Raw genomic sequence first — 10,779 nt, forward strand, 5'->3', positions numbered from 1 at the left:
GCTCCTCCCTGGGCTGGAACAGGGAGGCTGTCGCAGTGCTCCTCCCTGGGCTGGAACAGGGAGGCTGTCGCAGTGCTCCTCCCTGGGCTGGAACACTGACTGCTTTTCCAGAGGTCCCAGGTTTGATTCCCAGCACCCACATGATGGCTCACAACTACCCGTAACTAGTTTCTGGTGACCTAATGCCCTCTCCTGGCCCTCAAAGCCACCACGGATGTGCGTGGTGTACAGACATCTAGGCAAAACATCATCCACATAAAATACAAACAAAAGGGGGCTGGAGAGATGGCTCAGCGGTTAAGAGCGCCAGCTGCTCTTCCAGAGGTCCTGAGTTCAATTCCCAGCAACCACATGGTGGCTCATGACCATCTACAACGGGATCTGATGCCCTCTTCTGACACTCAGGTGTACATGCGGAGTACTCATACATAAAATTGAAAAAAATTTAAAAAAAAAAAATACAAACAAAATCCAGCGAAAACCAGGCACGGTAATGTACACCTGTGACCCCAGCACCTGTGAGGCAAAGGCAAGATGGTCTGTGACTTCAAGGTCAGCCTGGTTTAGTTCCAAGTGAGTTCCAGGACAGCCAGAGCTACACAGTGAGAAGAGAGAGAAGGGGAGCAAACCAGTGAAGCAAATGGCCCTGTCCAGAAAGGGCAGCAGGAGGATGGCTAGGGCATTGGGCACCCCAGGACTGAGAGCACAGAAGCTGGCCTCCGTGTCCTGGGCCCTTCTCTTCCCTCTTCTGATCCTTTCCCTGCCTTTCCCCCTGCCCAGTGCTGCTTTGTCACGAGTAGATCTCTGAGGACTCTGAGATGGTGTCCATCTAAGGCGCAGTGCAGTGTGAGATGGGAGGGAGCAGTGCCAAGTGCTGTGCAGGTGCACTGTGCCTGACTAACTGTCCCGCAGGTTCATGGGCGGCGGTGGTGAGAGCTGCAGCCTCATTGCGGAAGGCCTGAGCACTGCCCTGCAGCTGTTCGATGACTTCAAGAAGATGCGGGAACAGATGTGAGTGTACCCCTCCTGAGCCCTCCTCAGTCCTCAGGCTGGAGCTGGAGATGAGCAGGGGCCCTGTGTAGGCCAGGGTAGGCCAGCACCCTCTGACCCGACACCAGCTGGGACCTCCCTCCTGTGCCCCTTGTCCAGTAGGTGACTTAAAACTGTCACTCAGCCTGAGCCTCAGTGTTGCCATCTGCAAAGGATCCTAGCTGGTGAGGGCATGACCTTGAGCTGCTGCTCCATTGCTTGACTGTGTCCCTGCAGTGGCCAGACACACAGAGTCTGCCTCCTCATCTGCAACTCGCCCCCATACCTGCTGCCTGCCGTGGAGAGCACCACGTACTCTGGCTGTACAACCGAGAGCCTGGTGCAGAAGATAGGGGAGGTGAGCTGGGGTGCTGAATGGGAGGGCCTGCACCTCTGGATCCTAGGAAACAGGCTGGGGTCTGAAAACCTGAGTCAAAAAAATAGGCAAGAACTCTATGCCTACTTAGGATTGTCAGAATCCTCCTGGACCCCAATGCCCTGTTTTGCCATCCATTCTGATGAAAGTTGTGGTCGGAGGGCCAGACTGTCCCTCCATGTAGTGGGGAAGGGGCTAGCCCCACTCGCTTCTGGAGGCCCCATTCCTGCCTTACCCTTCCTGTAGCGTGGGATCCACTTCTCCATTGTTTCTCCAAGAAAGCTGCCCGCCCTTCGGCTTCTGTTTGAGAAGGCGGCTCCTCCGGCCCTGCTGGAGCCCTTGCAGCCTCCAGCAGATGTGAGCCAGGACCCGCGGCACATGGTGCTAGTGCGTGGGCTCGTACTGCCTGGTGAGGCCCGGGTGCGGTGCACGGAGGGGGCACTCTTTAGCACACTCTTCACATGGATTTGGATGTCCCTCTCTCTACTCTCAACCCTGTCTCTCCTGTCTCAGTTGGTGGCAGCTCAGCCCCAGGCCCTCTGCAGCCCAAGCAAACAGTCCCCCTGCCTCCAGCTCCATCCTCCGCCAGCACACTCTCTGCAGCCCCCCAGCAGGCTCTGCCCCCTGTCCCACCACAGTACCAGGTAAGGATGTTACCAGGAGCCATGCAGAGCCATGGTCTCCTGGGAGGACATAATGAAATTTTGGGGTTACAATGTGAGGGGCCCCCCAAGTCAATGGCCTTTGTGGTGATGGGAGCTGGAGCTCCTGGGTCACGAGAGGGGTGTGGTTGGCCTCGTGGGGCTACAAGTACATAGTTGTAGGGGTGTGTGGTCTTCTCCCCTTGTGACAGGTCCCTGGGAACCTCAGCGCTGCTCAGGTGGCCGCACAGAATGCTGTGGAGGCCGCCAAGAGCCAGAAGGCTGGACTGGGCCCACGCTTCTCACCCATCAACCCTCTCCAGCAAGCTGCTTCAGGAGTGGGGCCCCCCTTCAGCCAGGCCCCAGCACCCCCATTGGCTCCTGGGCCTCCTGGAGCCCCCAAGCCACCTCCTGCTTCCCAGCCTAGCCTAGTCTCCACTGTGGCCCCTGGACCAGGTCTGGCACCCACTGCCCAGCCTGGGGCTCCATCTATGGTAGGTGGTGTGTTCTAGCACCTAGCCCTGTTCCCTGTTCATGGTGGATGGGAAGTACATGCCTCCTGCACAGGGGAGGAGCAACAGCAAAGCTCACAGCTGTGCTCTGCAGCTCTGGGGCAGGAGTGTGGGCCTCAAGCTGTTCTGAGATGCCTGTAGTTTCTGGGGTCTGGTTTCTCATGAATGACTTGATGGTCCCTGGTACACCTGGTGGTAGTGTAAAGGAAGGGGTCTTTGTCTTGCCCCTTTTAGGGTAGCCACTCCCTGAGATGGTATGGTCCCCTCATTGCTGTGTGTTCTCCTCAGCAGGCAAGCACGGTAGCTCCAGGTGGGGTCAGTGGTCCTTCACCGGCCCAGCTTGGGGCTCCTGCACTTGGTGGACAACAGTCAGTGTCGAACAAGCTCCTGGCCTGGAGTGGGGTTCTCGAGTGGCAGGAGGTGAGGGGGTCTGAGCACTTGTTGGGTATGTGGGAAGTGGGTAGCTCCCAGAAGAGCTGGTCCAGAAGAAGGCTAGGATTTGTGAACCAGATATCACAGTTGGGTTTTGGGTTTTTTTTTTTTTTTTTTTTTTTTGAGACAGGGTTTCTCTGTGTAGCTTTGGAACCTATTCTGGAACTCACTTTGTAACCTTGAACTCACAGAGATCCACTTGCCTCTGCTTCACAAGTGCCACAGCTGGGTTTTAAGAACAGTTATGGCCCGGCAATGGTGGCGCACGCCTTTAATCCCAGCACTCGGGAGGCAGAGGCAGGCGGATCTCTGTGAGTTCGAGACCAGCCTGGTCTACAGAGCTAGTTCCAGGACAGGCTCCAAAGCCACAGAGAAACCCTGTCTCGAAAAACCAAAAAAAAAAAAAAAATAAAAAACATTACTGGGGGCTGGAGAGATGGCTCAACGGTTAAGAGCACTGCCTGCTTTTCCAAAGGTCCTGAGTTCAATTCCCAGCAACCACATGGTGTCTCACAACCATCTGTAATGAGACCTAGTGTACATGCAAGCAGAACGCTGTACACACAATTAACAAATAAATCATTTATTAAAAAAAAAAAAAGAACAATTATGTTGAGCTGGGCAGTGGTGGCACATGCCTTTAATCCCAGCACTTGTGGGGCAGAGGCAAGTGGATCTGTGAGTTCGAGGCCAGCATGGTCTCTTTTACACAGAGAAACCCTGTCTCAAAAAACAAACAAATAAAAATTATGTTGAAGCCAGGCATAGTGGCACATACCTTCAATCTCAATGCTTGGGAGGCAGAGGCAGGTGGATCTCTGTAAGTTCAAGGCCAGCCTGGTCTACATAGTGAGTTCCAGGACAGCCATAGCCAGAGAGAGACATATAGTGAGATCCTATCTCAGAAAAACAACTACAAAAAATGTATGTTGAAGGTCAGTAGTTGAACAGTTACCTGCCAGGCACAAGGCCTCCATCCCCAGCCTCCCCCCCTTGCTTGTTCGCACACACATGCGCATGTGCATGCAGCGTGCATGCAGCAAAACCCAGAATTTGGGCTCCCAGCAGGGCCTTAGGTATTGTGGCTTCTGAGGGATAGCGATTATAAGATTTTGGGCCCAGAGGAGGGGCAGTATTTGTGAACTTTGGGAGCATGGGTGTGAGGCTGCTGGAACGTAGAGGAGATGTGGGGCTGCAGGGGCTGTGGAGGTGAGAAAGGAGGCCCTGGCTGATCACCCTTTCTCCTTCAGAAGCCAAAGCCTGCATCCGTGGATGCCAACACCAAGCTGACAAGGTCTCTGCCTTGCCAGGTCTATGTGAACCATGGAGAAAACCTGTAGGTATTTGTCAGGGGTGGGGGCAGGTTCAGCCTGGCCTCTCCTGATTCTCTTCTCTCTTTCTCCCGCAGGAAGACTGAGCAGTGGCCCCAGAAACTGATCATGCAGCTCATCCCTCAGCAGCTGCTGGTACGTCCTGCCAGGCCAAGGCCTGCCTGACCCTGCCCTCGTTCCCCACATAACGCTTCCCCTTACCATGTATTGCCCCCATGTGACGCCTGCATGTTTCCAGACCACCCTGGGGCCGCTGTTCCGGAACTCAAGAATGGTTCAGTTCCACTTCACCAACAAGGACCTGGAGTCCCTCAAAGGCCTCTACCGCATCATGGGCAATGGCTTTGTGAGTGGCAGGCAGGGGGTGGGCACTAACTTCTGTCCCCTTCTCTGCTGACTTGGTGAGAAACCCCGGGCCCTGAGGCTGCAGATAGGCCCAGGCCTTGCCTGACCACATGTTCTGGCCCCTGCCGCACTCCTCTCCCATGGTGCTGTTTTTTGTTGTTGTTGTTGTTGTTGTTGATCTGAGACAAGGTAAGACTTCCACCTGGACATCCTCCTGTCTCAGGCTCCGGAGGGCTAGCTTCTCCTGCCCTGTTCTTATCTCTGTCCCCACTCTGTGGCATCAGGCCTGTCCCATCTGTGGAGGCCCATCTTCCTGGGTACTAGTGGGTTGGTGCTTGTGTGGGGGAATCAGCCTCAGCTGACATTGTGGCCTGCTGCACTCTCTCGTGTCTGTGGCCCCAGCACACAGCGATTCTGTCGGGGCTGTTGTCAGGAAGCTCAGCTGGACCCAGGATCCTCTGGTGGGGCTCATCTCTGGCTTCCTCAGTGCAAACACTGAATTCTGGGGGCATGTTTTAAGACTGAGTAGCAAGAACTAATGTTTTTGCTGCAGAGCAGAACCCAGAGGGGAGCTCAGTGACACCAATCCCCAGCCTCTCATAGGCACAGTGCAGTCACCCCAGCCTCTGGGTGCTTTAAGACAATGACTGTAATTTCCTTCCTTTTACCTGAGTCAGAACTGGGTCCCTAGGCTGCACCCCTGTACGGAGGGCACTCACCAGTACCCTGGCCTGAGCGGCGCTGCCTGGTCTGGGTGCACTATGAAAGGAGAGGGGTTTATGTGGATGGGCGCCAGCTGCAGGTTCTGAGAAGTCACCTAGGCAGCCAAAGCCACTCTGGGGACACTCTGACTCCCAGGATAGCTGCCCTGTGATGTTGCCATTCTCTAGTCCATGCTGGTGGGCACTGGCAGAGAGATAGACCCGTCCTCAAGGGTCTAGCCCCGACTTCCTGGCATCTTCCCCAGGGTGACTTGGGGAGTTATCCCGGCACTGCACAGAGTGAGACATGAGGCGGAGGCACTCAGGGTCACCATGGCTTCTGCTGTGGCCTGTTGTCTTTCCTCGGTGGGCAGCGGGTGCCCTTGAGTGCCTGTCACTCTCAGTCTTCTGTTTCCAGGGCAGCTGCCAAGCCAGCCTGCTCTCCCTGGCCTTATGCAGTGAGACCTCCCTACTTCTTGCCCATAGGACTTGTAGAATTTTGTAGGATGAGGTGGGTATCTTGTGCCTCTCTGGTAGGCTGCTTCTGAAGAGTCTCTGTCCACAGGCGGGCTGCGTGCACTTCCCACACACAGCCCCATGCGAGGTGCGCGTGCTCATGCTCCTGTACTCATCCAAGAAGAAGATCTTCATGGGCCTCATCCCCTACGACCAGAGTGGCTTTGTCAACGGCATCCGCCAGGTCATCACCAACCACAAGCAGGTCCAGCAGCAGAAGCTGGAGCAGCAGCGAGGGGTGAGTGTGTTGGTGGCCAGTGTCCTCTCACCCCAGAGCCCAGTCATGGCCTCATCTCTAGTGCCAAGATAGGTCGTCTCCATCCATGTGTCCCTTGTGTCCCAGCAAAGCAGCGTTGGTCCCTCCACAGTGACCAGGCAGGTGGGATGCACCTCCTATGTGGTGTCCCTAGAGGATAGCACCCTATTCCTACACACCAGGTCCTCCGACGGCCTCAGACAGCCTTCCTTCACCACTGACCTATCCTCTCTGTCCCCGTGCAGATGGGGGCACAGCAGGCACCTCCAGGCCTGGGCCCCATTCTGGAGGACCAAGCGAGGCCCCCGCAGAATCTAGTGAGGACTCGGGTGGGGACTGGTGGGGTTGGGGCTGGGAGTCGGGTGGAGTTGGGGCAGCCACCTACTGTCTGTCCTTCCTCATGCTGTCTGTTCCCCAGCTCCAGCTCCGGGCACCACAGTCCCAGCCTCAAGGTGCTGTGGGGGCCTCTGTGGCTACAGGCCAGCCCCCGCCCCAAGGCACTACCCAGGCCCCCACAGGGGCTCCCCAGGGTCCTCCAGGAACAGCCCCTGGCCCACCTCCTTCTGGACCCATCCTTCGTCCCCAGAACCCTGGAGCCAATCCCCAGTTGCGGAGCCTGCTTCTTAACCCGGCACCGGTGAGTTGCAGGTTCTCACCCAGAGTCTCTGGGAGGAAGAGGTGGGCTGTACCAGTATGGCCTTCCTCCGAGCCATTCTTTGTTTTCTCCAACTCCAGACTGGGGTACCCCCACCCCAGGCCTCCCTCCACCACCTGCAGCCTCCAGGGGCCCCTGCTCTGCTTCCACCACCACATCAGAGCCTGGGGCAACCCCAGCTGGGGCCGCAACTCCTGCACCCTCCGCCTGCCCAGTCTTGGCCTGCACAGCTTCCCCAGCGGGCTCCACTGCCAGGTAAGGGTGTTCAGGGAGGGCAGGGGTCTAGACTGGGAGTCCCTACAGCTACGGGCAAGGACCCCATTACCAAAGGGCCTCCCATAGCTCTAGAGGGGAAGTTCAGCCATGGGAGCAAGGCCTCAGTGAGTGAGACATCCCACAATCCTTCCCTGCTGTCCTGGGCTGCTAGAAGATGTCTTAGGGTCAGTGAAGCTGTTGGGGGAAGGGCTCCCAAAGGGTCAAAGGAAAGTGTGCATCCAGTTGGGCTTAGAAGGATCTCTGGCTCTGGCGGTCCCTGGAGCTTACTAGAAACTTGACTACCTTGGGTCCCCAGAAGAGGTGGGATGAGAGACTCGGGGTCCTCAATGGCCCCAGGGACCACTGGGAGATGCAGTCCCTTCCCACTGCCCCCCAGGTCAGATGCTGCTGAGCGGGGGTCCCCGAGGCCCGGTCCCCCAGCCGGGCCTGCAGCCCAGCGTCATGGAGGACGACATCCTCATGGACCTCATCTGAACCCAACACCCAATAAAGTTCCTTTTAACAATGCCCGGCTCCCGTCACTGACGCCCCTAGGGCTGTCTTTGCTCTCGCCTTGCAGACTCCCCAAGGCCCCGGCTGGGTGATGCTGGGCCACGGGGTGAGTTGGAGGCAGCATGGTGTGGCCTGGTTCTGGGAGACTCAGAGGCAGGTGGGCAGGTAGTGCACAGCTCACGTGCACTCAAGGGGTTACAGAGCCCAGAATGCCTCTGACCCAGCCAGGGTTCCGAGGAGCCTGGAAGGAGAAGCAGCAGTTGGGAGCCAGGAGGGACCTAGGTTCAGATAGCCAAAGCCACAGAAAAGGGACATACAGAGTCAGGAGGTGGGTGCTCCTGGAACATGAGCATTACAGGGAGGAGCCAGAGGTGGAGTCCAGACTGAAATGCTTGAGATTCGTCCTGGGGATGTTGGACCCCAGAGACTGCCAGAGGGCTAGTGTCAGAAAGGTTCGCTGATATGTAGGAGCAGGGCAGGCAGGAAGCAAAGTCACGGGCCTGTTCAGGTGACATGTGCCACACCAGGAAGTCAGGATGTCCCTTTGGGACAGTGTGTGCTGTGCTTGAAGACATAGCAGTCAAGGTTATGCACAGAGTAGGCACTGGTTCCAGTTGGAGGAGGATAAGTGGGGAAGCCTGTGTCCTGCAGGGTGTCCCCCGGAGATGGAGTGAAGTATTGGTCACTTAGGCACATGTTAACCGTGAGTGTGGGCTGTGTCTGGACCACCGCCTGGGTTTGGGACGTTGGTTAATGTGCAGGTCACCCACCCATCCCAGGAGAGAGGCCGCAGTCTAGTGGCAGTGGACCACCACAGTTGAGTTTTGTTTGGCCTTCCCTGTGTTAGCATCTGCCACTTTCTTCCTTCCAGTTAGCTGTAAAACTCAAGTGAAATTCACACACATGCTCCTCTTAACATGTTGGAAGCCTGACACCCGGGGCCACCCTTTTGCCTGGCAGTAGTAGCTGGGTCTGCCCCATCAATGGGGCTCATGCTCTTGGGTTCGCCACAGTCCCCACCACTCTCTCTTGCTCTTCATGGTGAGGCAAGGGCCCTGCCTCAGTCACGAGGCTGGCACCGTGGTGGTTCTGTGGTAGCATTCAGAGAAAAGTGAAATCTTTCTTGTACCCATGTCTCCTTCAAAAGTGGCCAAACGAAAGAAAGAAGGAGAGGGCCGCGTGTTTCGAGAAAAGTGGGAGCGAGACTATTTCTTTGTGGAAGTGAAGAGCATGCCTACGTGCTTAATATGCAAAAAAAATGTGTCAGTCCTGAAAGAGTACAACCTGAAGCGCCACTATGAGTCCCAGCACAGTAAGAGCTACGACCAGTACACAGCGCAGAGCCGCGACATGCTCCTGCAGGAGCTGAAGAGGGCCCTCCGAGCCAGCGAGGCTCTAGAGAGCCAGGAATAGGAGCCATGGAGTGACGTGGAAAGAACTCGCATGTCCTGAACAGAACTGCATCCTCAAGGTTGGCCTGTGGGTCTGACAAGTTTTCGCAGGCTGAAACTCAGGAGTCGGAGGCCTTCTGGGGTCCAGCAGCCTGATCCATGGCTGTGTGGAAACTCTGACCACACGGTTAGCTTTATTTATTTGAGGTGGCGGTGATCTCCATATAGCTGAAGTCTGTGAGGCGGCCCCTCGCCAGCTCCTTGCTTTGAAGTGACTTACTCTTGTGCAGGCACACACATCAGAATTCATAAGCACAACTACAGCCCCATCACGGTGATTGGGCCGTCCATCATGAGGGGCCATCCCATACCTCGATCCCAAGTGACACTGTTTGTCAAGGACCTGGATCAGGCCCTCGCCTCAATTACCAGGAATTCAGATGCATGACACCTTGACTCTGGCATTCCTGTGCTTGAACTGAGCCAACCTTCTGAGACCAGGACATGCAGGAAATCCAAACCGGCATGCCTGGTTCATTTCAAAGTGTGCAGAGCCATGCTTGTTCCCTGGAGGTCAGAAACTTGTGTTGAACACTGAATATGTCTCAGCAGGGATGTTCCCAAACAGCTCCTGAATGTATGACAACTGTGTTCCTGGCAGACAGATGCCACTGCCGGGGAACAGTGGACTGCTCACCTCGCTGCAGCTGTGTCTGAAATGAGAGGTGCCAGGACCAGCTCCTTACACTGTGAGACCCAAGACCAAGTCCCCCCCAAGGGCCGTGCTCTACTTGATCCTGAGCTAGCACTGGCTAACTCGCTCTTAATGGTTGTGTGAACGCAGACCCCAGTGCAAGTTGCAGTGCTCCAGGGTGCTTGCAATTCTGCGGGATGGCGAGGGTCCTCAGCCTCGCCCAGCAGTGTCCCATATGTCTGGCTGCCCACACTTGTGACAGTCACTGTTTTCATTACAGACCTAAATCAAAAACCATTTTACGGATCAAGGTTGAATTCTCATCTGCCTGTTTCTCTGCCCCATGCAAGGCCCAGCACTGATATCTGGGTGTAGAAGGGCAGGTGTCAATCTTTTAGCCTCTTCTCAAAGGCACAAGAGAATTACAAGAGAGAAATTTTAATAATTAAATATTTCTATTTTTCAATTTGTATTTTTTCAATTTTGAATTTAAAGTATGGACTCTAGTATCATACATGTTTGTGTTGTGTTCCATGCGTTCACCGTAGATCAGTAAAGATCCAATTTGATTATCCTTCTGGCCATGGGCTTTCCTTCTCTTTGACTGACCCACCCCCTCCTGGGACAGCCTGGCCCTGCTAGCCGGTGAGCTTCTGCACCTGCCCTGGGGTCTGGCTGGGAGGAGCTGGGAGGGCCCTTTCCTGGGTGATTCTCACAAATTGAAAGAGAATAGGGGACCCAGGTGGCAGCTGAAGACGTGAAGGCAAGGTGGTGACTTGGCCACGCAGCCATTGTGTGCCTGTGGCTCTGAGACATGGGATGCTAGGGACTGTGGCGAACCTGGAGAGCGCTTGCCCCGCCTGGCGGCCTTTAAACCAAAACCACACACACTGAGGACCAAACAAAATCTGCTGTGGGTCTCAGGAGACCACCAGGCCACCATTTGTGACCTCTAGAAGAACAAGATCCCGTGTGTGAGGGGTGTGAGGGGTGGGCAGGGAACAGGAAGCTGGGAGAAGCAGGCAGGTTTCTGAAGGCGAAGAAGCGATCGGTACAGGGAGGCACTGGGCAGAAGTTCCAGGGAAACTGGGTTTGCTCTCAGAAGGGATTGGTTGAGAATGGTTGTGGTGGG

The 10,779-nt window shown here is 55.7% G+C and overlaps 1 protein-coding gene across 7 annotated transcripts in view; it reads left to right on the plus strand.

Annotated features, from left to right (window-relative positions):
* Med25 (mediator complex subunit 25) overlaps nucleotides 1–10,353 on the plus strand; it is an 18,231-nt gene extending 7,878 nt beyond the window's left edge. The window contains exons 4-17 of one of the 7 annotated variants that reach the window (XM_026789102.1): nucleotides 913–1,011; nucleotides 1,267–1,387; nucleotides 1,652–1,814; nucleotides 1,919–2,049; nucleotides 2,259–2,540; nucleotides 2,847–2,978; nucleotides 4,241–4,326; nucleotides 4,399–4,456; nucleotides 4,560–4,667; nucleotides 5,933–6,121; nucleotides 6,385–6,456; nucleotides 6,558–6,776; nucleotides 6,875–7,049; nucleotides 8,710–10,352. In XM_026789102.1, the coding sequence (XP_026644903.1) occupies nucleotides 913–1,011; nucleotides 1,267–1,387; nucleotides 1,652–1,814; nucleotides 1,919–2,049; nucleotides 2,259–2,540; nucleotides 2,847–2,978; nucleotides 4,241–4,326; nucleotides 4,399–4,456; nucleotides 4,560–4,667; nucleotides 5,933–6,121; nucleotides 6,385–6,456; nucleotides 6,558–6,776; nucleotides 6,875–7,049; nucleotides 8,710–8,975 (2,101 nt within the window). In that variant the 3' untranslated portion in view covers nucleotides 8,976–10,352. Of the gene's footprint in view, nucleotides 1–912; nucleotides 1,012–1,266; nucleotides 1,388–1,651; nucleotides 1,815–1,918; nucleotides 2,050–2,258; nucleotides 2,541–2,846; nucleotides 2,979–4,240; nucleotides 4,327–4,398; nucleotides 4,457–4,559; nucleotides 4,668–5,932; nucleotides 6,122–6,384; nucleotides 6,457–6,557; nucleotides 6,777–6,874; nucleotides 7,050–7,446; nucleotides 7,578–8,709 lie in introns of those variants that run through there. The other 6 variants (XM_026789103.1, XM_005366841.3, XM_013353664.2 and 3 more) reach the window with 6 other exon arrangements.
* Nucleotides 10,354–10,779: the final 426 nt, after the last annotated feature.

This window comes from Microtus ochrogaster, unplaced genomic scaffold (genome assembly GCF_000317375.1).
Source record: "Microtus ochrogaster isolate Prairie Vole_2 unplaced genomic scaffold, MicOch1.0 UNK14, whole genome shotgun sequence".
Taxonomy (NCBI): Eukaryota; Metazoa; Chordata; class Mammalia; order Rodentia; family Cricetidae; genus Microtus; species Microtus ochrogaster.